This window comes from Camelus bactrianus, chromosome 15 (assembly GCF_048773025.1).
Source record: "Camelus bactrianus isolate YW-2024 breed Bactrian camel chromosome 15, ASM4877302v1, whole genome shotgun sequence".
In the NCBI taxonomy this organism is placed as follows: Eukaryota; Metazoa; Chordata; class Mammalia; order Artiodactyla; family Camelidae; genus Camelus; species Camelus bactrianus.
Genome location: NC_133553.1, coordinates 30,511,240 through 30,537,727, shown reverse-complemented (window position 1 = coordinate 30,537,727; position 26,488 = coordinate 30,511,240). Strand labels below are relative to the sequence as shown.

The 26,488-nt window shown below is 49.3% G+C and overlaps 1 protein-coding gene across 17 annotated transcripts in view; it reads left to right on the top strand.

Annotated features, from left to right (window-relative positions):
* Positions 1–18,550, top strand: part of DTNB (dystrobrevin beta) — a 211,754-nt gene extending 193,204 nt beyond the window's left edge. For 3 of the 17 annotated variants that reach the window (XM_074341764.1, XM_045511838.2, XM_074341768.1), the window contains 6 exons: positions 8,751–8,904; positions 9,687–9,776; positions 12,448–12,479; positions 12,807–12,860; positions 16,309–16,343; positions 18,237–18,550. In XM_074341764.1, coding sequence (XP_074197865.1) covers positions 8,751–8,904; positions 9,687–9,776; positions 12,448–12,479; positions 12,807–12,860; positions 16,309–16,343; positions 18,237–18,459 — 588 coding nt within the window. In that variant the 3' untranslated portion in view covers positions 18,460–18,550. Of the gene's footprint in view, positions 1–8,750; positions 8,905–9,686; positions 9,852–10,102; positions 10,696–12,447; positions 12,480–12,806; positions 12,861–14,012; positions 14,178–16,308; positions 16,344–18,168 lie in introns of those variants that run through there. The other 14 variants (XR_006722474.2, XM_045511840.2, XR_006722476.2 and 11 more) reach the window with 14 other exon arrangements.
* The last annotated feature ends 7,938 nt before the right edge of the window (positions 18,551–26,488 follow it).

Below are 26,488 nucleotides of genomic sequence, written 5' to 3'. Positions count from 1 at the left end.
TAGAGTCAGAGTTTGGTATGTGAAAAATACTTCACAGGTCATCTGGCTGATGCCGCTCAGTTTGTAAATGAGATGACTGAACCCCAGGAAGATTCAAATGCACGTGCCACACAAGTCTGAAGAAAAACCCAGGTCTCCTGACTTTCAAGCCGCGCCTGCCCCACCGAACCCCACTGCCTCCTTTGAGTCTTGGCCCGAGGTGGTGGTGAGAGTGAGAGTCCATCTCAGCGCCTGCAGCAACCCCTCCTCTCCTGAGTCACTGGTTTCCCAGTGGAGAATTGTCTCCAGGTGCTGTAATTATTGACAAAGGAAAGAGGTTGAAACTTTTCAGCATCAGGACAGGCTGTGCACCTAGGCACACTCTCAGATCAGGAAAAATGTTTCTCGATTCTGTATCTTTGTGTCCTTTCTCATGCACAGTCCTCTTTCCTAAGGTCTTTGGCATCTCCTGAGGGCCACTAGGCCTGGTCTGTCATAGCCCAGAGTTCTCCCTCTTACTCCCTCTCAGTCAGATGTTCTTCAGGTGGGACTGATCTAATAATATATAAAGAAAAAAGTCAAGCCCAGCACATGAGTTGCCTACTGCTGTGTAACAACTTACTCCAAAACTTAACGGCTTACAACAAATTTTACCTCACGGTGTCTGTGGGTCAGGAATCCAGATGCTATTTAGCTGGGTCCCCACAGCTGAGGGTCAGGGTCTCTCACAAGGTAACAGTCACCCCAAGGCTCAGTGACTTACTTCATTGTTGGCAGGATTCTTCATGGGTTATTGGATTGAGGGCCACAGTTCAATGCCAGATGATGGCTAGAAGCCACCCCCAATTCCTTGCCACATGGGCCTCTCCACAGGGCAGCTCACATAATGGCCAGCTTCATTAGCGTGAGCAGGGGAGAGAGAGTGTGTGTGGACAAGACAGAAGTCAAGGTCTTTTATATACTAATCCCAGAAGTGACATCCCATTGGCCTGATTCCTTAGGAGCAGTCACTATGCCCAGCCCACCTTCAAGGGGTGGGGATAATGAGGTATCACCTCACACCAGACAGAATGGCCACCATTCAAAAGTCCACAAATGATAAATGCTGGAGAGGGTGTAGAGAAAAGGGAACCCTCCTACACTGTTGGTGGGAATGTAGTCTGGTACAGCCATTATGGAAAACAGTATGGCGATTCCTCAAAAGACTAAAAATAGACTTACCATATGATCCAGCAATCCCACTCCTGGGCATATACCCAAAGGGAACTTAATTCAAAAATGCAATTCAAAAAATGCACCCCAATGTTTATAGCAGCACTATAGCCAAAACATGGAAGCAACCTAAATGTCCATTAACAGATGACTGGATAAGAAAGTTTTGGTATGTTTATACAATGGAATACTACTCAGCCATAAAAAATAATAAAAATAATGCTATTTGCAGCAACATGGATGGACCTGGAAATTGTCATTCTAAGTGAAGTAAGCCAGAAAGAGAAAGAAAAATCACTTATATGTGGAATCTAAAAAGAAAGACCAATGAATTTATTTACAAAACAGAAACAGACTCACAGACATAGAAAATTAACTTATGATAACCAGGGAGGGGGAAAGGGGTGGGAAAAGATAAATTGGGAGTTCGGGATGTGCAGATACTAACTAATATATGTAAAATAAAATAGATAAACAACAAGTTCATGCTGTATAGCTCAGGGAACTATATTCAATAGCTTGTAGTAACCTATGGTGAAAAGGAATATAAAAACCAATACATGTATGTATATGTATGACTGAAGCATTGTGCTGTGCACCAGAAATTGACACATTGTAAACTGACTACACTTCAATAAAATATACACATATACACACAGATATATATGAGGTGGGGATTACACAAAAGTGTGACTACAGAGAGGGAAGGTGTCACTGGAGGCTGCCTCAGGGCTCTGCCCACCACACTTAGTTATCTAGTTAAAGTATTTCACATAAAGCTTTATTGATGACTGACAGATTTAGTCCTCCCAGGAGATCACTGCCCACTCTGGCTACGTTCCCACTTTCCATTACAGAAGAAAAAGGGTCAGAAAGTTGATACACCTCATTGTCATTTAACAAATACTCATTAAGCCTCTACATGTGGTCGGCACAATGGTGAGGAAGATAAATGTGAGAGGTGAGATTAATGCTGTACAGGGTTCTGTGGGAGCATCCCAGGAAGACCTAATCTGATCCTAGCAGAGGTGACAATGGGCAGACAGCTGGGAGACCAGGAGGAGCTGGTCAGAGGACACGGAGCGGGCAGTGCTCCTGGCACAGAGAACAGCAAGCAGAGGCCTGAAGGCAGGAGAGAGCGCAGTCCTTTCCACAGATTGAAGGAGCTCTTGCTGGTACTTTTTGTTGTTGTCTACACCACCCAAGAGCAGAGTCAGTTGACCTCCCTTGTACTAACATTTACCTCATCCCAGGGCAGCCCCCGTCTCTAGGCCCCCCCTTAGACCTCAGCCTCAGGCCTGGCTGAGGAAGTCACGTACATCAGTTGCCTCTGACATGTGTCTCTCCCGGGGCCTTTGGGATTTACTGACCCACCAGGATGCCAAACTGACATTGCTCTGCTGGACCCAGAATTCCCACAGGGCTCCTGACAGCTCCATCCTAGCACTGTTTTAGTCCAACATGATCCTAAAGCCAAGGGCTGGAGCTTGAGATCCATGGGGAAAATTACGTCTTCCCAGTGGTCTGGGCTTTTCTCTTTCTCCTGCTCTGAACACAGACAACATCGAAGTCTGGTTTCCATCTTCCTCAGAAGGCATGTCCTGGGCTGTCATCCCGGGGAAGGGGCCTGATTATTTTCAAGCTGATGGTGGGCAGTAGGTTTCATTTTCTGACCCTGGAGTTTTAGCCACATGTGCCTGTCCACCCCCGTCCCTCCCTCTTGCTTCATCCCCCATCATCATTTTCCTATTAAAATATTTGCAAAGGTTTAGTCTCATGTTTCATGTTAAAGCAACCTATTTGTTCATCTCCGGTCTTACGACCCTGACCTTCGGTCCTCAGGCAGTGATGCCTGACCCAAATCTCACTGAGCGAGATTATTGAGTACTTGCCACGTGCTTAATGCTGGGTTGGCCCTCTGAAGGGACGACAGGTAACTGTCATACATTGAAGTGAGTGTGAATTTCACAGGCCATACTCAGGCCAAAAAAAAAAAAAAAATCTGTAAGTGGCCTTAATTTCCCTCTTAAGCACTAACTGTCTGAGCCGGACACTTAGTCTGGGCCAGACACTTAGTCTGGGCATTTCCAGGAAAACTCTGAAGCCAGTCACTTCAGAGATTATTATTCCCCTTCCTGCACCAAAAATGAGTGCTATGCCTGGAGGACTCAGGCTGGATGCCGTGACATCGGCAGAGGGGTGTCCACGGCTCCAGGTTGATCTGTGCTGAAGGCATCATGCCCTCTGCTTGTGGCCAGGCCTCGTTCTTGCAGGCAGCATCCCTGTTCCGTGGCTGAGGCTCCCCCAGCATCCAGGGTCCACACCTGACCTCACTGAGGCTCCAGTTCCTCTGTGATTGAGAGGCAGCTTTAGGTGTATCACCTCTCACGGTATCAGCCTATGGGAAGCGTTCAGCTGCATTGGATTCTTCCTTGAGGCTGCCCAGGCAACCCAAGAAATGACCTTTGTTCTGGTCCCCTCGGCCCAGGAAAGGCCACTTCTGTGATCTTCTGCATCCCAAACTGTGCTGGCTCAGGATTCTCCTGCCAAGCCAAGCATCAGACTTCCTTGCCTTTTCTCCAGATTCTCTCACCTCTCTCCCACCTTCCTTATCTAGTTTGCACTGTGGCTGAAACTGCTAGTTCTGGCTGGTCATCATAAGCACTTTCCAAACTAGAATAAATTGTATGCTTTGTTATTTGCCCCCACTCCCATAAAAAATGACCAGAAAGCAGAGGCTGATGGTAATTTTAAGGTAAAAGGGAGAGGTGGTTTCCCAAAATACAGTGATTAATATGTGATAATGTTATCTAGCCAAAACAGGACTCCTGAAATGGTTATAAACTAGTTGGGAAGACAAGATACATACCCTGATAAAGTAAGTAATAGTAAGTGTTTTATAGCCACTGACAAAAATAGAAGAGAATATTTCACAAGATAGAACATGTCGAATTTTCAATGGAACATTATTATAAAGGTTAAACAGTAGTAAAAATAGCAAAAAGATTTTGTAGTAATGGATAAGCCACATTTTGTTGGTTCATGCAGCAGTCAATGGGCTTTGGGGTTGTTTCCACTTTGGGCCTATTCAGCAATTGCTGATGGACATTTGTGTACGAGTTTGGGGTGGGCATAGGTTTTTATTTCTCCTCGGTATATACTCAGGAGTGAAATTGTTGGATCGTATGGTAAGTTTATATTTAACATTTTAAGAAACTGCCAAACTGTTTTCCAAAGTGGTGGTTCCATTTTACAGTCTGTCAGCAATGTACAACAGTTCTCGTTTCCTCACAGCCTTGTCAGTCGCTTTGATTGTAGCTACTTCAGTGGGTAAGTGGTATCTTTTGTGATTTCAATTTTCATTTCCCTAGTGGGTACCCATGTTGAGCATTTTTCATGTGATTTTCAGACCATTTGTACATATTATTTCATGAAATGTCTATTCAGGTCTTTGCCTGTCTTGTAATTGGGTTGTCTTGCCTTCTTATTCAGTTATAAGAGTCTTTATATGTTCTGGACACAAGTTTTTTTTTTTTATAGTTTATTCTGTTTTTATTTCAACTTTATTGAAGTATAATTGCTATATAAAATTGGAAGATATTTAAAGTACACATTGTAGTGACTTGATACACATGTACATGGTGAAAGGGTTTCCCCATCTAGTTAATTAACACATCCATTACCTCACATATCTATCTTTTTATGTGTGTGTGAGAACATTTAAGGTTGTTCTCTCTCAGCAAATTTCAGCTATACAATAGTGTGTCACCAACTATAGTCCATGTTACATTAGATCCTCATACCTCATAGCTGAAAGTTTACACACTTTTACCAACCTCTCCCTACTTCCCCCACCCTTCAGCCCCTGACAGCCACTCTGCTCTTGGTTTCTGGGTTTGACCTTTTTTTTTTTAGATTCCACATACAGATACCATGCAGTGATTTGTCTTTCTCTGTCTGGTTTACTTCACGTAGCATAAATAAAACAGCAGGATTTCCTTCTTTTCGTGGCTGAATAATATTCCATTGTACACATATGCCACATCTTCTTTATCCAGTCATCTGTTGATGGACACTTAGGTTGTTTCCACGTCTGAGCTATTGTGAATAATGCTGCAGTGCACAAGTAAACATAGGGGTACAGGTATCTCTTTAAGATCTTGTTTTCATCATTGGATATATACCCAGAAGTGGGGTTGCTGGATCATATAGTAGTTCTATTTTTCATTTTTTGAGAAACCTCCATACTGTTTTTGCCTAGTGGCTGCATCAGTTTACATTCTCACCAATACTGCACAAGTATTCACTTTTCTCCACATCTTTGCCAATACTTATCTCTTCTTGATAATAACCATCCTAACAGATATGAGGTGATATCTCATGGTGATTTTGATTTGCATTTCCCTGATGATTGGTGATGTTGAGTACCTTTTCTTGTATGCTTGTTGGCCATTTTATGTCTTCTTTGGGAAAATGGTCTGTTCAGTTCGTCTGCCCATTTTTTAATCAGATTGTTTTGCTTTTTCACTATTGAGTTGCATGAGTTCTTCATATATTTTAGATATTAACTCCTTATCACACATATGACTTACACATATTTTCTTCCATTCAGTAGATTTCCTTTTCATTTTGTTGTTGGTTTCTTTGCTTTACAGAAGCTTTTTAGTTTAATGTAGTTCTACTTGTTATTTTGCCTTTCTTGGCTTTGTTTTTGGTGTCAAATCCAAAAAATCGTTGTGAAGACCCACAACTTCTTTATCAGAAATAACTTTCAATTATTTTTTCCAGTCTGTGGCTTATCTTTTTATTTTTCTTAGTGGCATTTTTTAAAATAATAGTTTTGTTAAGATATAAGTCATCTACCACACAATTCACCCTTTTAAAGTGTACAATTCACTAGTTTTTAATATCATCACAGAGTTGTGCAACCATCAGCATGATCAATTTTAGAACATTTAATCACCCCCAAAATGACTTCATACCTATTAGCACTCACTTCTTATTCCTCTCAAGCCTCCAAACCCCAGACAACCACTAATCTACTTTCTGTTTCTGTGGATTTGCTTATTCTGGACATTTCATATAAATGGAATCAAACATGTAGTCTTTTGTAACTGGCTTCTTTTACTTGGCATAATATTGTCAAGGTTCATCCGTGTTGTAGCATGTGTCAGTACTTCATTCCTTGTTATTACCTAATCGTATTCCATTATAAGAATGTACCACATTGTATTGAAATCATTCATCAGTCGATGACATTTGAATTTGTTTTCCCTTTTGGCCATTATGTATAATGCTGCTGTGAACATTTGCGTACAATTTTTTATGTATACATATGTTTTCATTTCTCTCCGGTCTATACATGTAGGAGGAGAATTGCTGGGTCATATGGTATTCAATGTTTAACCTTTTGAGGAACTGCCAGACTGTTTTCTAAAGCAGCTGCACCATTTTACATTCCTTCCAGCAGTTTATGAGGGTCTCAGTTTCTCTACATCCTTGTCAACGTGTGTTATTACCTGTCTTTTTTTTTTTTTTTTTTTGTAGCCATCTTAGTGGATGTCAAGTTGGATCTCATAGTGGTTTTAATTTGCATTTCCCTAATGGCTAATAATATTGAGCATTTTTTCATGTGTTTATTGGACATTTGTATATCTTCTTTGAATGTCTATTCAGATCCTTTGCCCATTTTAAAATTAGGTTATCTGTCCTTTTATTGTTCAGTGTCAAAGAGTTCTTTATATATTCTAGATATAAGTCCCCTATCAGATATATGATTTGCAAAAATTTTTCCCATTCTGTGAGTTCTTTTTTCACTTTCTTAAAGGTGTCCTTTGAAAAAAGTTTTTAATTATAAGTCCATCGTATCTGTTTTTCTTTTCTAGTGTTTGCTTTTTGTGTCATATCTAAAAAGTCATTGTCTAATCATTCCTTCTAAGAGTTTCATAGTTTTAGTTCTTATATTTGGCATGATCCATTTTGAGCTAGTTTTTGTGTATGTAAGGTAAGGTCTAAGTTCATATTTATTTGTATCATGGGAAGATCTCAAAACGTATGCTAGGCGATAAAAGCAAATTGGAAAATGATACGTGCAGTATGATACCCATTCGTGCAAAACTTAAAAGCATGAAATGTCATCTATTATTCATAATTACATATGTACACATAGGTAAGAAGTTTCACACCAGAATCTTTGACAATGGTTGCCTCTGAAAGGAAGATAGGAGGGGACTCAAAGAATTGGTAGACAAAGGGGTCTTCAGATTTATCTGCCGTGTTCTTAGGTTGAAATAAATTTGACACAATATTAACAATTATCAATTTGGGTGGTCTGTAATGTTCTACTTCTAAGCTTTTCATGTTTTTTGAGTTTCTCAAATTAAAAATGCACACACTAATCAAAGCAAGAACGATGGACAACAGACCATTTCCGTGTAGCCCAGTGCTCACACTGGTTGAAGCACTGAGGTGATGCTTTGCGCACAGCCTGTCAGCCTGTTTGGGGCAGATGCTGTTTGTATGTGGGGTTTCTGAGCTAGATCCCAAAAGAGACTGATCTTCCTTTGAACTCATTTGCACACTTTGGTTTATATTTTCCCAGTTTTGCTTCCACAGAAAAGCCCAGTCTACATGCCACACTCAGTTGCCCTTCCTCTGAAAAGCAGCAGAGCCCAGATCTCAGCAAGCTCCCTTTAACAGAAGTTTCAAAATTTTATCCCATTGCTCCAAGCTTTCTCCAAAACTATACCAGAGCCTTCACAAGGAAAGTTTGGTTCCCACTAAACATGTGTTCATCCTCACCCAGTCCCCACTGGATGGCCTGCGAAAGACTTCACTGTGTGTGTGGCAAGTGCAGTGTGACAGCCAGATGAGCCGGCTCCAGGGAACAGCCTGCAGCTGGGCTCCCAACACGCAGACGCGGGTGTGGGTGGCGTGTGTCCCTGTGGCAGCTGCAGAGGTGCTGGGCCGCTGTCATTGCCCTCGGAGTGGAACGGCTTGTTCCACTCCCTCCCACTGCCGGGCTGCGCGGCCTGACACCGAGCTCTTACTCTCTTCATCCTGGGTTTTCTCCAATAAAATGGATACAAAAATGTATGTCCTTTCTACTCACAAGTTGTTGTGAGGCTCAAATGAGATAGTGCCCATGAATGTGTTTGCAAACAAAAATGAAAGCTGTTGGTGTACTATTTCCAGCTGTGTGACCCCCAACCCCTGATCCTCCGACCAGCCACTCTGCTCAGTCTGGCCACCTGCAGGGCCTCCGCCTCCCTCTGCAGTGCTTTCCCTCCCTCTTTCTGTCCATTCTTGCAGTGTTCTCGCGCTCTCTTTTCTCTCCTCCCCTTTTGTTCTCTCCTCATCTCCCTTTTTTTTTTTCTTTTCTTCCTCTCTCCAGCCCTGGAGGCAGCCTGACTCCTTCCTTTCACATGTGAGTGCAGTGAGTGCATGGCACCACTGAACTGAAGCCCTGGGCTGGCTCAGACTGAGAAAAAGGACTTTCCCCCCTCCTCAAAGAGGTAAGACATCTGAGATAATATCCTTTATCTCTTTGATTCTCCCAGGCTCAGGCCACAGGATCGCCACATACATCACCCACTCACGGAGGCAGCCGCCCAATGCCCATGCCCGTGCGCTCCACGTCGGCCGGCTCCACCCCAACCCACTGCCCGCAGGACTCGCTGGGCAGCGGGGACATGCAGGAGGCCTTCGCCCAAGGTGAGTGCGAGAGCAGGGATAATGGAGAGCAGAAGGGGATTTGAAGCATGAGCAAGATTCCTACTGAGGCTTTTCCAGTTTCTTTGTGCGCTTAGCTTTAAATGATCCAATCTTCATATACAGTAAAAGTAAGTCAAATGCTGACCCCTTCTCATTAGATGGGCTGGTCTCCAGTGGAGGTCTGCAGGCTTTGTATGTGTGCTGAGTACAAACCTCCTGGGCTTCTATGCTCTTTTTCCCCGGGTTTTGGGAAGTGCCTTGTCCTTTGGGCTTTGCTTCCTCTGGAGGAATTTGATGGATTCATTCCAAAGCCACGTGTCGGCCTGCAAAATCTTTACAGCAAGCAAGAGAAGGAAGAGTGGAACTCTAAGTAAGACTTTGCCGAAGGCTCCTTGTCCACGGAGCTGATGGCCAGCAGTGTAACGTGGTTGGGGGAAGACGAGGAAGGTTCGGATGGAGACTTCACTCCACAGGGAAGCGGAGGTGGAGCTGGAGAGTAAGACCTGCCTTAGGCTAGGAGCACCTGGGAGCAACCCAACTCTTGATTGTGGCTGAGAAGCATGGAGTTGACAGGGCCCTGCTCTGCAGGTGTAGAAGAGGGAGGACCATGGACTTGGGTACCCGATGCTCCTGATGTGCCTGGGAGCGGGCGGAGCTGCGTGGCCCCTCTCCCCTTAGTGCGCACCATGTCCACCCGAGGGCCCGGCCCACCGAGGCATTTGCTCAGCCCTCTCTTCCCCACCCACCCACCCGGCATCGCCATCTGCTCTGACTCCCCTCAGGTACGAGGAGGAACCTCCACAATGACCTGCTGGTGGCTGCTGACTCCATCACCAACACCATGTCGTCCCTGGTGAAGGAGCTCCACTCAGGTGACGCCCAGAGCTCCCGCCCGGCCTCGCGTCTCCCCCTCTGCACCCAGGCCCTCCTCACCGCCTGGCCACGTGGTAAAATGTCGCCCCGGAGCGCAGGCCGCCACCTGTCACCCTGCGGTCTTTTTGCCTTCTAGGACACGCTGGCTCCCCACCCAGAGCCGCTCCCACGCGGGACCATGTAGCGGCAGTCCTGCGTTTAGGCTTCTCTTAAGAACATGCCTGGTGCAGCAGACACAGTGCAGACTTGAGAAAAATTCCCACCTCTCGGTGCAGTCAGGCCCCTTCCTCACCTAATTTGTCTTCCATCTGTGCTTCGTCCACAGCTGCTCTCTCCTCAGGCCTGCTCGGCTGTCTCATTCCGGAGCTTTCCTGGATGACTGGAACCGAATCAGCCACAAAAGCTTCTGGACTTTCTCTCGCTGCCTCTCTGCTCTCTCCTATTTGACTTGGTTTTGAAACCCTATTCTCTCTTTTTGTCCACGATGAGGCTCTGATTTCACTGGAAGTTCATGACCCGCGTCTGTTGCTTCCTTCACTCCTCATGTTCAGTCTTATCTGTGACTCCCTTCTGTCTGTCACCTGGCTATTTCAGTGATTTTCCAGAGAACCTTACCTCATGGAATATTTGCCCTTACATAAAACCGAGGAAGGAGAGAAAAAATAGAAGGCTGTTCCCATACCATCGTATCTTAAGAATCCCCATGATTCCATCAGTTTTGTAGCTGCCAGATATTTTACTATTTTTTTTTACAGTGGTCATATTCCCATGTTATATATTAAACAAACAGACTCCTTTCCTAAGTGCTGTAGGTCACTCGTACAGATGGCCCTCTTCTGTTTCTTTTCACCTAATGTAGTGCTTTTAAATACCTTGAGCTAGCTTAACAAGATTATTAAATAAAAATACAAAGCAGTTTTTCTGTGGGCTGTTCAGACACAAATACTTATCCGAACACATACACTGAAATCATCAGTCCACGCTCTTAGGGAAGGCAAGCCTTGGGTGTTTCTTTAGACCTTCATAGGAGAACACACACACCTGTGGTGTTACTGCTCTCAAATCTGCTGTTTCTGTTTAGAAGAGAATAAGTGTATGGCCTGGGTTGGTTTTTCCAGTGCAGTTAAGATAGGTTGCCAGTTCTCCTGTGCTGGGAGTTATGGTGACGCTGTCTTCAGTCTGGTACCATTTCTCAGCCCCCGTTAGAAGCATTGCCCCCTCCACATACACAAACCGAAGAGCTGACGTCATGGGTGATTAGAAAGTCCCTTCCCTAATATAGCTCCCCACAGATGCCAGAAATCCCACTTTTGGAGGGAATTTCCTAGGGGATTTCAGGCCGTGGAAATTAACCACACTTGTGCCTTGTGGCCACTTCTTGGGGTTTGTGCAAAATAAGTGGTTCGTGAGCTCATCACACTGATTTGAGAGGTAACTGGATATCATTAAACACAAAGCACACAGAGACAAAATAGCTTCCTAAAAAAGTAAGTTTATGGGGACACCCAGCAATCTCTCATAGGAGGAAAGGATGGTTTTTAACAAAACTATGCAGTGTGTTTAGAAGGTACCTTAGAGATTACACTGTCTACTCCTCTTACTTTAGAAATGCAGCGAGTGGTGATCAGAAAAGTGATTTGCCTGAAGTTGTGCAGCTTGAAGGGGCAAAGCTGGTCTTAGAGCTTATGTCTGAACATTAAGCTGATGCTGTTACCACCACACTGCCTTTATCCCCACGCAGGACAAGGTGTCAAATCTCCAGTCCCAGGAGGGCCCCTTTCACTGATGCTCCATTCTCCCAAGCCCTGAAGTCCACAGGGAGGTGTGGACTAGGCCCACACGTGGCACAGTGTCTCTATAAAACACAGAAGTAAAACCCCTTTACGTGCGAGGCTGCAGTCTCTCGATGAGTGGAAGAGCCTCGCCCGACACCAGCACCATTTTACCATCACTGTCAAGGTCTCTGTGAGGATGCGATTAGATGTTCACATTGTGTTTACATGTATTCTGCACAGCGCGGACGTACTATTTATACCATAGCTTGCCCACCTCGTCTTTTTTGAAATGCTTTCAAAAATAACGGACTCTTAGAGTTGGAGAGGATCTTAGAAGTCATTTAATCCAACTTGCTGCTCAGTATAAGTCCTCTGTTTGAATATTTCCGGTGAGCTCATTCATGACCAGTTCTCCCCACTGGGAAGTTCTTCCTTATCAGGGAGCCAAAACCTGCCTGTCTGTAATGCCTGCATTCTCGTTCCACTCTCTGAAGTGACCCAGACTGAGCTCAGTCCCTCCTCTTCACGTCAGCCTTTCAAGTATTTGATGGCAGATGGCAGGGTTCTCCCTCCGCCTTCCCCACTTTGGGCAACTGGTCACCGTTCCTTCAGCTGTAACTCATGCGGGTTTCACCGGACCATCCTGCCTGCCCACACCAGGATGTGGCCAAGTGTTTCAAGGCCCCAGTTCAGAGCCAGTTCCCAGGGCCAACACCCTTCTGCACGTCGCGGGGGTCTTCCCCCTGCAGAGCACAGCCGGCTGCCGCCTCCCTTGGTGAGCCCCCCAGGAAAGCAGTCTTAGACAGCACTCCCCTTCCCCACACAGCCACTTTATGCTGTTTAGGCATTTTAAGTTTGTTGTCAGCTAAAATGTCTAGATTTGTTTTTTTAACAGAAGGCAGCATTCACCTAGGTGTCCCCTACCAGGTACGTTTACAGTTCTTTTCTTGAACCTGAATGCAAGGTATTAGCTGTATCCCTAGCGGATGTCATCACCTCAGGGAAGCCAGCAACAGAGCCAGCAGCCACGTGGGTGACATCAGACTGCACATTTCTCTGGGCTCAGGGCTTATGGGGACACAATACTGGGGTGTGGGTGCTACAGGCTAGGTGATTTAAGCACCCTTGGAGGCCTGCAGCCGTGAGCCTTTAGCTAGGGTTTCATCCCACGCCTCTCAAGTTACTCCCTTCTCCCTCCTGCCATGCTTATGCCGTGCGGAAGGGTCACTGGCCTCCTTGGACTTGTTTTCACAGCAGAGGAAGGTGCAGAGGAAGAAGAAGAGAAGATGCAGAATGGGAAAGACAGAGGTAAAGGCAGCTCCACAGGACCCCTAGTCTGAATGAGAGCCAGAGCTCCAGTCCCTGAATGAAACCCTCCTTGCCCTTTTGTTTCTGCCTTTCTTCCAGCTGCCACCTTTCCCCAAAGCTTTCAGACCCCTACCGTTCCTTCTCCCTGCTGTTCCCAGCTGACCGTCAAGTTTTTCTCTAGAGATGGTCATGTCAGTGGATCAACAAAAGCTTCCTGATTTCCTGACGCTCTTGAGAGATGGGTGGCAGGGATACAGGAGGTGGATCCAAGTCAAAGACCAAACATGACCCCTTGCCTCCGGGAGTTTATAGGAAAGCAAAATTAAAATATGGAAAATAAATAAGAGATAAAATGAAGTGGCAGGAAAAGTCAGTCGTCAGACTTTGAGTGTAGGATTGTAAATGCAAGAAGTGTTTGTGAAAAGGAAGAGATTGTTGTGGACAGAACAGCCAAATGGTTTTGTGGCTTCTCAGAGGAATTAAAAGCAATAGAGAAAGGTATCAGCAAAGGACAGTAATGCCTTCCTCATTTTATTGTCTCCAAAACCTCCTTAATAACTTGTTATGTTCAAAGAGCTGTGCTAAATGGTTTCCATGTTTAATCTTACTCAGTCCTCAACAACCCAGTGAGGTGTGTAATATAATAATATCTCCATTTTACCAATGAGAAAATAGGCTCAGAGAAATTGAGATCGTGTAGCTATTAAGTGGTAAAGATTGGATTTGAACTGGGTCTTTCTGACTCCAGACTTCATGCTCTTAATCTTCATGTTTCTACGTTACCCTGAACAGATAACAATGCTCTTTGGACATTTGAGAGTTAGCTCTTATTTCTGTGACATATTAATACATCTGTTACTGGATTCCTTCAAAATGTAAGATCCACAAGGCAGAGATTATGGTCTGTTTTGTTCAGGTTGTATCCGCAGTGCCTAGAACAGTGCCTGGCACGTAGTGGGATGTAAGTAAATCCACAAATCTAAGGAAGTAAATAAACAGGGTGGTGTGCTGGAGAGCCAGTTGTCAGGGAGAGAGGTGGGTGGCCACCCTGGGGAGGCTGAGGGGTGGAGCTTGAGAAGGAGCCAGCCCTGCTCTCCCAGGTCCCTGCTGGATGCTCTGCACTTAACACACCCTTCCTGTTTGATTCTTTAGCCCCTGGAGGAAAGGATTCCAGACAGGGCTCAGGGCGGTTAAACAACTTGCCCAAGTAGTGAGTGACAGAGCCTGGACTCAGCCCAGGTACCTCTAACGCCAGCGCCCAGGCTTTAGTCTGAGCAGACTGGGAGACCGAGGGAAGTGAAAGAAGTCTTAAGGAAGGTAGGAAGCCGTGGATGCAGGAAGGGGGGCTGTGATGGGGAGGGGGGCACACCTTGAGGGGCGGGGTCTGGAGTGTTTGCCCGTAGGGTCTGGTGCGGACAAGAGAGGGAGGGTTTTGGAGTTTGTCAGCAAGGAGACTGGAATTGCCAAGGAAGAAATGGGGAGAAAAAGAAAAACATACTCCAGGTGCTGAAATCATCGAGTGAGTCAGAGCGAGGCCTGGGAGAAAGTGGACAATAGTATGATGAATTGATGAGAATGACGTATTTGGCATGGCCGTCCAAAGGTCAGAAGGAGAGGGCAGCAGTGTTTGAAACATCTAGAAATGCTGCAAAGAAATGGAGAGAAGACTGACTTCTCTGGGCCGACAGGGCACTAGGAAGAAGGCAGAAGGGTTGTGATGCAGGAGGTGACGAGAAGAGGAGACACAGAGATAGATTTACACTTATGTAAACACAAGCTGCAAACAAACGCATGCACACTCACACCATCCAACCAGACCCCGGCATTCGTGTGGAATGTTCTTGGCTGAAGACATAACAGCTGCTGTTTTGGCCTCTCTTCCCTTATACCCTCCCTTCCCCCATAGCTTTTCCCATGGCCTCTCTTCAGTCTCCCCCACTCCCCCGAAGCACACAGAGGACTCTGCCCTGACCACTTGGGCCTTGCCCTGACCATAGACTCCAGCCTGTAGTCCTGAGTCTGGATGTAGGCTGTGTCTCACATATGGACTGGGTACGGTTTCCCTTGTCTGGTACCTGCTGGCCCCAGGGGCCCTCTGTCTTTGCTCCTGTGTTGCCCTGTCAACATCTCTTTCTGTCCCTCCTGCTTTGTATGTCTATGGGAAGCCTTTCTGTAAGGATGCCTCAATTTTCATTTCTGTGGCTTTTAGGTATCACCCCCAAGGGGAAGAGTGTTATGAGTTGGGATGAGAGATGGGTAGGGTTTAAAAACAAAGTTTGACTCTCAACATTGTATAGGTCCTCAGATATGCCCCTGTAGCTAACTTGTAGCTGTTACGTGGGTATAGTTGTAAAACCAAGTGTTTTTATGATGGACCTTCTGATTCTCCACTGTAAACTTGGCGTGAGATTTTACTGTAGACTGAGGTAGCAGTAACTACTGTCACCTAGGCATTAGAGAGCAATGTAACTGCCAACCACAAAAAGACAAAAAGATTTGCTTCTTTGGGGGTTGAAATCATGCTGACATAACATGAAAACAACTTGGTCGGCACCCTGTCGTACGCAGTCTGCTCAATGCAGAAACTGTGAGAGCCAAATGGACATTTCTGAAGACTTGATGACCAAGCCGGGCTTCCCAGCCACATTCACCCCTGCCCCGGGCCTCGCCCTGCCCCACCCCGGCGCTCAGTCTTGCTGCATCCTGGGGAATGCTTCTGCTCCAGCTGGGGTACCTTCCTGCTTGCAGCCCCTCACCTTGAGTGGTACTTGTCACCAGGGCTACACAGATGAAGCACAGGTGAATGTAACTTCCCCCATATGACATCAGAGCCCTAAATTCATCTCAGCTCCTCCCAGGCCACATGCTATGCTCCTGTGTCCTTCAGAGTCACCTCTCCCAGAACCTGCCACCACGGTGTTGGGAGCTGTAAATCCAGGTTGCACACTTAAGGCTGGTGCACGTCTGGCAGACTGTGAGCAGTGGTCCTTGGTGAGAACAGATACAGGCTTTTGAGGTTCCAGGCGGTGGTTCAAGATTCCAGGGTGAGCAAGAGTATGACTGAGATTTCCCAAGCAGATACGTCTGCAGGAAGGAAATACTGTTCTTATCAAAGTTTGAACATTTTCACCTTGTTCACTTTCAGAAGCAGATGGGCTGTACCCGCTAATGTAGCTGCTCCCTAGATTTCGGGTGCATTCGTTTCCATTTTAGTGTTATCATTTTCTTCCTCCTGCGAGGCTCTTGTCTCCGAGGCTGTTTTATGTCAGCTGCAGTTGCTGGTTATAGGTAGTGTGACCCCCTGTTTTCATACCTGGTCGGGGAAAGTCAACCTACAAGGAGCAAAGGGGAGAGGCGAGCCTGGGAGCCCATGGGTATGTGGGTCAGGGAGGCCCGGAGGAGACCCCAGGTGTGACCGTGGTCTGTTGTTTGTGTCCCCGCTGCACAGGTTAGCAGAGGAGCCAGGACAGAGAGGATGCGCGGGTGAGTACGGTTTTCTCCGCCTTCCCCCACTGCCCCTTTCCCTCCTCCCTTTCCTCAGTCACACGTCCCAAGCCAGAGCCACCCCACCACGTGAGAGCCAAGTTAGGGTTTCCCTTCTGTACTCAGCTGCACGTCTTCTCTGTGTGTAGCCCACCGGCATACCTGCTTGGCCCCATTTCCATGCCCAGACCCAGGACGTCTTGCACTGCCCCAGGCCTGGGCCTCAGGCAGGCCTTGGTGTCACCTGTGTCGGGAAGCAGGGGGCAGACCAGACACTGCTGGCTGAAACAGGCTCTGGGGGCAGGGGTCAGAGGTCACTTCCCAGGGCTGCCTATGCCTCCTTGTTCCTGATTTCCCACAGCCACTGTCATTTCTCTCTAGAGGTCCAAACCACAGTCCGTGCATCCCTGGGGTTCCGTCACCCAGAGCTGTAACCTGCCACGTGTTTCTGTCGTGTAAGACCAACGGACCCCATAAAGCCGACCAAACCGTTTCCCACAGTGCCTGGCCAAGCTGTACCTTCTCACTTCCTAAAAGTATTCATAAAAAGTACAGACTTCCTCACAAGCAAATGCCCATCACTTTAGGAGTTACTCTTTCACATTTTTCCATCTCAGGACCTTAACTCTTATCTAGTCCCAGTTTCAAGGCAGTGCAGCTTCTGGGCCTGCGTGCTGAAAGCAGGGATGAAAATAATTGGACAGCCAGTCTGTTCAGAGAGTTCTTCCAAGGATAGATGCCATTGGTGCAGCCGTGAGTTTTCTCTTTATTTTTCAGTCTTTTCTTCCCTCCTCTCCCCCACCTCTTGTGTTTAAAAGTTAGGCCATCTTCCTCAGTTGCAGATCTTCCAAGCAGAAAAACCAGGGCTGCAGCTCATAATCCAGAAAAGGAACTTCCCCAGGCCCTTCTGAGTAGTCTCGTTCTGGAGCAGCCTCCGGGCCTTTTCCTGACACCCCGCCTTCCCCCATCTGCACCAGGCCCTTGGTTCTGTCCTCGCACCCCGGGACCACCTGTCTCTGAGCCTCCACTGACTCAGGGATCCTGCAGGCTGAAGACGGGCAGCACTCGAGCTGCAGACATTCTCTTGCTGCTCTGGAAATCACAGAGCCGCCCAGGCCGGGACAGGCTTTTCCCTGCGCTCACTGCACACGCAGGCTAGGCCCTTCCTGACAGCAGGCTTTGGCTGCCGCTGCCAAGGAGGAAGTCAGGAGCTGACTTGCCCTTGGGGAGCCTGCCAGAGCCCCTCTCTCCAGGGTGCAGAGGAACTGGGGGACAAGGAAAGCGTGGCAGCCATCTGGCCCACTCCCTCTTCATGCACACGAGGAAACTAAGGCCCACTGCCCAGGAGCTTGGTGCCAGACCTGGAATCAGAGCTGGGTCTTCTGCTGCTAATGCTGTCCTCTGACCCATCAGGAGTTAGGAGAAACTTACCAGTAGTGGACAAGCAAAAGTATAAAAACTCAGGTGGCTCAGTTTCATGAACCCTTACATTGTGCTGTCCTCGGGCATGAAGCTAAGGCTTCCTCCCCTTCTACTCAGTGTTTCACGGCACATCTCCGACCTCTTTGCCATTCTCCTCAGTCACAATTCTCTTTCCCATAAAACCACCACATTCCAAACCTTGCACTGCAAACACAATTCTTTCCTTCCTGGAAACATTTCCTGACCCTGTGACCTAAGCAAAGACTCCAGGTACCCCTAGAAAAGAGAACACCCTTTTCCCTAAAAGGGGGCGTGAGTACTGTCAGCTCTTTGCGCGTCCCAGGTTGAAAGGTAAGCGTCCCAACCACGTCATTGTCATCCCTGTACATTTTGTCCCCAGCAGACATTGGCAGCATTTGTTCAGAGACCCTTGGCAGTGCCCGTGAGTCACAGTGTGTCTGTCCCACACAGGCACAGGGGACGTGAAGTGAGCTGGCACCGACACGAGAAGGCGAGGTCCTCCCACAGAGGCGCGTTCCTGTCCATTTTCCCACTGCACACCTGGGCCAGGCTTGCAGGCTGCCAGACGTCACCACCTGCGGGGGAGAGGGAAGTGCAAGCCGCTGGGAAGTGGGAGGGAGCCCTGGTGCCGCCGCGGGCGTGCCCCCACCTCGCACAGTCCTGCATGAACTAGCATCTTCATCACTCCCCTCCGGGCACAGTCTCATCGCTGCACCAGGAATTTACTGGAGGTTGAAAAGAGAAAAGAAACAGCACGAATCTCCTGTGTGTGTGACCTGATGGACTTCTTGCTGGCTTCTCACCAGCTCGCGGGGTGCTCCCCAGGGAGTGGGGCACAAGTTTCCTCCCTACCTTTGACCTTTAGAAACCCAACATGTTTTCTCCCCTCCGTCGTGCAAAGACAGCTTCGGGCCTTACTCAGTTCTACAAACATTCACACCCTGGCCACAGTGCTAAAAATAGCCTTCCTTTCTCTCACTGCTTAGTCTTCCGCCGGGTTCGATGCTGCTGCTCTGCAGCCCAGGCGGGAAGCGGGAGCAGAGAGAGCTCTGCACTGTAGCCCCGGACGACTCCTCCTCCGGCGGCGGCGGCAGCTGCGGCAGCGGTGCTGGAGGCTCCCGTGCAGCGGAGCACCGGAGCCCCGGAGCCCCGGAGCCCTGGAGCCCCGGACTGGCCCCGCGGGGCGCGCTGACCGTGACCGCCAGGGGGAGCGCCGCCAGGATGCCGCTCGCCCAGCCTCTCTCTCTCGGGGTCCACTCTGCTCCGGCACTCAGGATAATCAATCCCAATTCTCGGTGATTTTCATTTATTTTTTCCTCCTCCCTGGGCTCCAGGATGTTATTTTTAGTAGAAGAACTGCTATAAATATTTATAAAGGGCAGTGACTGGAATGAAGCGAGAGGCCCCACAGCTGGCTCTCGGCGCCCCCCCTCCCCATGCACACGGTTCTGCAGACCCCTGCCCGCTGCCTGCGGGACCCCGTGGCTCCACCCATGGCTGCGCGGGACCCAGGGGAGCAGTCAGGGTGAAACCACAGGGCTAGGCGAGTTCGCCACCCTCCCCTCCCCACGGTCCCCTCTCCCTCCATGACTCACATTCCTAAAGGAGGGCCAGGCTCCTGCAGGGGGACAGTGCCCAGCTCCTCCGTGTAATGAGACAGGTCGGAAGGCTCCGGCTGTGGGACAGCGGGAGGGAGCGTGGGAGCTGCGGAGCTGGTTACCCCTCAGGTGTTAAAAACACCCACTCTGGGCTTCAGGAGAAGCCCCCGGGCCAGGTGCCTCCCACGGCAGCTCCTGGGCCCTACCGAGGCCGACGCTGTGACCAGCAGTGAGCTGAGGCTGCGGCAACACTCGAAAAAGACAAACATGGGTGTAAAGGTATGCCCACGCACTCAGGAAACGGGGGTCCCGGCTTGCCTGGAGGACCAGGAGGAGCAAGGGTGACAGTAGCCAAATGGAAAGGTAGGGGGACACTCAATGCGAACCAGTCTCACCAATGGTGAAATCAGGCGTCTAAGGGCTAGACCAGGGCCCACCAGGTGACACTATTCGGTAACCATGTGCTTCTCCCACAGTCCTGACTTCTCACACTTCGTACCCCATTCCTGAGGACAGAGCAGAATCCCAGCTCCCGGTTCCTCACGTGAACTGCTTGCTTCTTCCAGAGCAAAATGATTCAAAGGGACAGTCAGATTAAGAGCGCCAGTGGCTTCAAAACAGCCCAAGTGCTCGGCCCAGGTGCAGTGCGCATGCTGATAGCCCTGTCTCCTGGGTTACTCCGCGCCTGGGCCGCAGGACCACCCTCCATCCGGCGGGCGCTCTCTGCCTGCCTTTGACAGGAAGTAGCACCAACATCTTCGAATATAGGAGAGGCTCCCAACTCCCAGCCTCCCGCTAGTTACCAGCACCTAGGGGGTGGTAAGGGGGCTGGAGAGCGCCTCAGATGAGTGAGTGGTCCATTTCTATGTAAAAATCTCAACAGTTGATTTCTTTTCAAGTTAGAGTATCTACCATGATCTAAGGCCCCTGAGGTGCCTCCCGATGGCTTGGCACCTGCTTTCGAATGCAAACCCACATCAGAATCGTGAAGTTGGGTCCCTTTCCTCAGTTCTGACCTGGAACACAGGTGGTCACCCTGCAGTGGGCATTTCCTTCTTAATTGCTCTGTGACCATTTAGGAGTCTCATTTAACCTAGGTAGATGATCTTTTGAGAGAACTGACATATGCTGTTAGCATCGTGGGCCTCCTGGCCTGGTGCTGGTTTGTAGCTGTGAAGACCCCTGGAGAGGTGCCAGATGCACCCTAGGTCTTGAGGAAGTCAAGGCCCCACCAAGCTCAGGTTCATCAATCCGAGCCATGCTGCAATTCTGTTTATTTTCATAACCTCCTCCTCTGCTGGGCATGCTTTTTCCACCAGCAGACTCCCCCTCTTCTGCATTGCTTACACTCTGCTCCTGTAGTCCATGACAGCTTCGGAAAGGTACCGTTGCTATGGCAATGCCTAGAGCCATCTGAATTCCTGCTGCACCTTCTGGAAAAAAGGGCGTGTGAGGAGCCCTGCAGTAGATTCCAAACCTAGCCTTCGCTGGCCTCCCCTATTGGGGGGGGTCAGATGACTGCTACAGGTGGAGCGTGGGAGCCCATCTTCCTCGGGCACAAACTCCAGCATCACAAGCCGCGTGCACCTGGACAGGTTCCCCATGTGTGGACCAGAAAATCAAGTGAGGTTTCCTGCCAGGGGCTCTTAGGTGTAGAGACAATGCCAGTGTTCTCAAACTTAGAATCCCCTGGGGGGCTTGTTAAAAATCTGGATAACTGGGTCTCACCCCCAGAGTATCTGATGCAGTATCTCTGGGGTGGAGCTGGAGGATCTGCAGTTCTAACAAGCTCCTGTGTGTTGGTGCTGCTGTAGGTTCAAGGACCACATTGTGAGGACCGCTATACCACCGATTTATAAGGAGAAAAGCATCCACGTCAGGTGGAGAAAGGCTTGTGTCAGTTGTCTATTCTAGCGGAAGAAAGGGGAGGGTTGTGGGGAGCAGTGATCTGTGGTCACATTTCTTGGCCAGAATCCCTGGGGGACTGGTGATCCTAGACTGTGTTTCTTTTTGGTCCCCACCAATCAATAAACAGAGGGTGGGAGCAGCGTCATAGGTAAGGCCTTGAACTCGTGGAAGATCAACCTCACGGATGCCCAGTGTCTGAGTGGGTCCTGCAGAGTCTAGAGTCTTAGCGGCCGGGGAAACCAATGACCTGCCTGGCTCAGGAGGGAGAGGAAGCGAAGTGGGGTTGCTATCACTTAGCTCCTGCAGTTGGAGCTTTTATACCAAGAGGCTTTCTGCACATTGCAAATACCATACTCTACACTAAACAATATTCAGACCCCAGCTGGGCTGCTTACCTTCCACCTGCCTGAAGCTCCAACTCCCAAGGGTATTATTCTAAAAGAAAATGATGACTAGAGAACCTGATAGATGTAGCAGGCCCTCCCAGTTACAAACAGCAGATGTCAAGGATTCTGACGCCTTTTCTGTAGACTTAACCCTGCCTGGAAAACCAGTTCTCTCGGTGGCAGGCTTGGTGTCTCCCACTGTGGTGTGCCTGCAAACAGGTAGAGTGTGCTCACTGGTGCCATCTCCCGTCTCCTGCCTCAAGCCGGGGACAGCTGGGTTAGGATCAGGCATAAAAGAAGTGGGCATCAAGTTGGTTTACCAGTTCCAGAAAGCACTATTCGTTTCCCAGCTCTCAGAAGGTTTGGATGGGTGTGACTGTTTCCTTTTGAAAATGTAAGATCTCCAAGGGAGACCATGAGGAGAGCTGGGACTTGCTGGGGAGGGAGATCCTTTGAAGACGCAGACACCAGATAGACATGCTTGATTTTCTGAAGTAAATGGAGCCTAGCACTGCCAAAGGTAGAGATTAAGAAGGAACATGTAGCCTAGCATAGGACTGTCATTCATTTGAGAAGATATTTGATGAGAACTATGTACCGGGCACCAGGCCCCGCGGGTCTTCAGGCCTCACTGAATGCAGGACCTTAGAGGTTAAGGTTGAAGCCTGGTCTGAGGTCACAACTAGGGAGCGAAGGGGGCTGGCAGGAGCTGCACTGCCCTCTGAAGCCCATCAGCCTCAGGATGAAGCCCTCCTGCAGGGAGGGAGGGAAATGGCCACTTAGAAGTTTTGGGCTTTGGGCCTGTGAATGGGAGAAGAGACTGGGAAGAGTGTGTCCCCATGAATTTAAGGGTCATGACTAATACATAACTTGATAGCCCCCTGGGGCCCAGGAACACTGCCAACTAATAAGGAGTTAATTATAATTCATAATGAGTTATAGCCTGAGTCCTCTGCAGGCCCAGCAAGTGTCCTCATACACACACACGTGCGCACCTGTGGGGCCCTCTCTGGCTTGCAAGGTTTAGGTCACAGGTGCTACGGTTTTCCCTGAGGAGAGCAGAGCCTTAGGCCCGGCACCTGACTTGGGGCTGCAGGCCTCAAAATCACCTGTGCACGTTGAGTTTTTCATTCAGGTCCCACTCACAGATCTTGCCTTCACCTCCACGCCTGGTCCCAAGGCCTTCGTCACTTAGTCTTTCCCTCCCCACAGAGATGGCATCCTTGCCCACCAGGCACTCACTCAACCCCTAATGAGGAAGAATCCAGTCTGGGTCCTGATTTCAAGACCTCTAGAAATCCTCCCCGCAGCGCCTCAAAACCCCAGGCCCCCTCCACGCTCCCTCAGCAAGCAGGCCCTGCGGCTCCTCCCTCCTCTACAAAGCTGGTGGCCACTGGGTGGCGATAGGTGTTGTGTCTTTTGTTCACCTCATCAACCACCTGAGGAACTCTGCCCTCTTTGGGGCTCCCCTGATGGGACTGGTCTTTTAGAGGAAGAAGTAAGCCTGAGGGCTGCTGAGAAGGCAGTGGGGCTGGGGAGGCTAGGTATGGACCAGCAGCTCTGGGACGGGGCAGGAGCTGTGAGGGAGTCTGGTGGGGACCAGACAGCCTGAGTTCCCTCTGGACCAGCTCCCCAGGATGGGAGTCAGGCTGGACCGCAGGTGAGGGTGAGGAACAGGGACTCCAGGCTTGGGATCTTCTGTGGGTCACCCTCTTCCCTTGACTGTTGGTCAGTGTTTGTCCTACCTTCCACATCACCTCAGCAACGATCGTGCGTTCACCCTTCACCACTAGCCTGTCCTGGGAGCCTGGAGCCTGGCTCTCCCTGTCAGAGGAGGGGAACGGGATGGAGGACCAGTTGGTGACATGCGGGCCAGAGGACTGGGGAGAGGAGAGTGGGAGAGGAGGAACGGGATGGGGGGAGAGGAAGAGCCCGAGGTGAGGCAGGGACATTTCAGGGGATACAGAGGATACAGGGGACTGGACTGCAGGTAGAGACTGCGGGTAGAGAGGAAGGAGGAAGTGAGGAGAGGCTGAGGCAAGCAGAGTGGGGTGGATTCTCCTGCCCTGTAGCCCTAGGCTGAGGACATCTCATCCTGGCCACAGCTTACTAGCTCCACATTTGACCCTAATTATTCCCACTGGCTTTCTACCCCATCCCCATGAGCTAGGGCTGGGGACAGGGCTGCACGTGCCTTCCCCTGGGACTTCCCCCCACCCCCAGCATGGCCCCTGCCTCAGGCACAGGCCTCACCTGGAAGGCAGAGGCCTTATCTCCCCCTCCCTCCCTCCTCACCACCTCCCATCCTGACCCCAGCCCGTTTATGGAGCCCCTGCAGCCTCTGAGGGGGTTGATGGAATTTCCCTGGGGGTTGTCTGGTTCAAGGAGTCACTTATCTTCCAGCCTTCAGCCATCACTGAAGAGTAGAGGGGAGTTAGACTGGGGTCACTGGGAGGCCTCTGGAGCCAAACTTTGCAAACCAGGGGGTTTAATGCTAGGGTGGAGCTGGGAGAGGCCCTTGTTTAATATTTCTGTTTACCGAGGCCGACCCTGACCTGCCCATGGCCCACCTCACCTAGCTGGTCTTTTCCTGCCCCTGTTTTATGACGGAGATTGGGTCTTTCTTCCCTCTGCATATTCTTTCCAGGGAGACAGCCCCCTGGACAAGGTCACTCTCTAGATGTGTCACACACACAAAGCTGCCCTCACAATGGCCTTCTGACTCAGGCACACCCAGGCACACCCAGCACAGGAACTCAGAGACCCAGAGACCCGGAGGAGCCCCGGGCCCCGCCAGCCCCGGGTCTGGAGATCACTGTGAGGAGGTACAAATGAAGGAAATGGAACTCTGCCTTGCGAAACCAGCCAACAGAGCAGCTTGAAGACATCTAGGGGGGAGTGAGTGAGAGAAAATACTAGAACGGGGAAAACAACCAGATACTGACACACATCATCAGCTGTGCAAGACTATGAACGTCCAGCTCACCGATGTTGCTCGGTGAGGAGAACCCACTGGGCTTGTTTAAGAGGGCTTTGCTCTAAAGGGAAGGGAACAAACATATTAGGCACCTACTGTGTGCCAGGCGTGTTCAAATATGTGCTCTTTAGTGTCATCGCCCAACAAAGCTGTGATGTAAGTTCATCAATGCTGAGGAACAAGGCTCTGAGAGGTCAAGTAACTTGCCCGAGATCACACAGCTGGGAAGTGACAGGCCCATCTGTCTGCTTGACTATAATGCAACTCCACTCCCCACTATGTCAGACTGCTGAAATGGCAGAATTTCAGCAAAATTTCAAGGAAGAGGAAAAATATCCCAAGTTTGGGGGAAAAGGAGCAGGGGCATGGCTCAGGGAAGAGGAGTGGAGTGTTGAGTCAACTGACTTAACCAGAGCCTGGTTTGCCTACTTGGAAAACCACAATGGAGAAATAATTGCCCAGATTTGCTGATTTTTTTTTTAAAAAATCGTGACCAAGATAGTGTCTAATTCCTGCTGCCACCTCCACCTCTGGGTACCTTTCTCCTGTGCTCCCCAGTGCAAACCAACCTGTACCTGCCACAGATAGTTTCATTTGTTTCCCCCCAGATATAGACTCTGAGACAAATCCAGCAGGAAGAGAAGGCAGGGGCAACAGCACGAGCCAGCAGGTGTTTCACGCACACATGCCGCTCTAAGCACATTACCTAATTGACGACTTGCCCTGAAAGCTGCGGCTGGCACCACCATCCCCTGCCCACAGCTGGAACAAGAGAAGCATTTTGCCAGGGACACAGGGGTGACAAGTGGCAGGGACTAGAATCCAGGCAAGCTGTCTCCAGAAGCCTCTCCTAACCTCCACGCTCTGCCTCCATGGCTAACAGACATTGTCTGAGCAAGACTTGGCCTGGCACTCTGCTGGGCCTTCCGCACATTATTTCACTCCAGCAGGGAAGGAAGAGGTGGAGTCTCAGCTCCGGTGCAGCCAGGAGGCCTTTCACTAGGCCCACTCTGCGATTTGGACGCTTCACTCATGTGGACCAATATTGCCGTCTGGGGCCCCTCCGTTTTCACCCTGACTTTGCAGGACAGCATCAGAAGGTCCCTATCCACCTGCCACATTCGGCCCGCCCTGACCAGGCCTCACACTAAAGGGACTTGCTGGGGGCTCCAGCAAAATGGCAAAATTACCCCCACCCCTATACACACGATGGGGAGGAGGAGACATCTACAGAAATGTAATCGTTAGCCCTACTGAGACACTGGCGTTGCCACTGCTATTCGAAGTTTAGGGCAAGCTGGAGAGCTAAAGAGTGTGAACAAACCATCTTGATGACCCAGGAAACTGAGGCCAAGGAAATCAAATGGTCTAGGGCCACAGAGGGATGTGGCTGATGGACGAGCTCTTGGAAAGATGTGCTGGTCCTCCCAGGATCCCTGCTGTTAACATGCATCAAGGGGACTGTTCTCTCTGTTTAGGGTCATCCTGAACATTAGGACACAGTGTTTAAGGGCGCTCCTCCAGGAGAACATAGCAATGACTCCATACTTCACTTTATAACCTGGTCTTAGGCTGCTGGGTGAGCACTGACCCACCCACCCCCGCCTAAGCCATGTCACACAGCATCCCCATTATCTGACAACGTTGCTTCTGTCTGATCACCAGTCTTTCCCAGAACACAATATTCACCCTCCCAGGGGAAGGTCTGCCTGGAATGTCATCCAGTGACTGGCCTGAACTAACCTGGCCACACAGAGGGGATTCCCCCTCCTTTCTGTTTCTTTTAAGAATCTTGCAAGATTAGAGGGATAAATAGGTGCATGCTGCATTAAA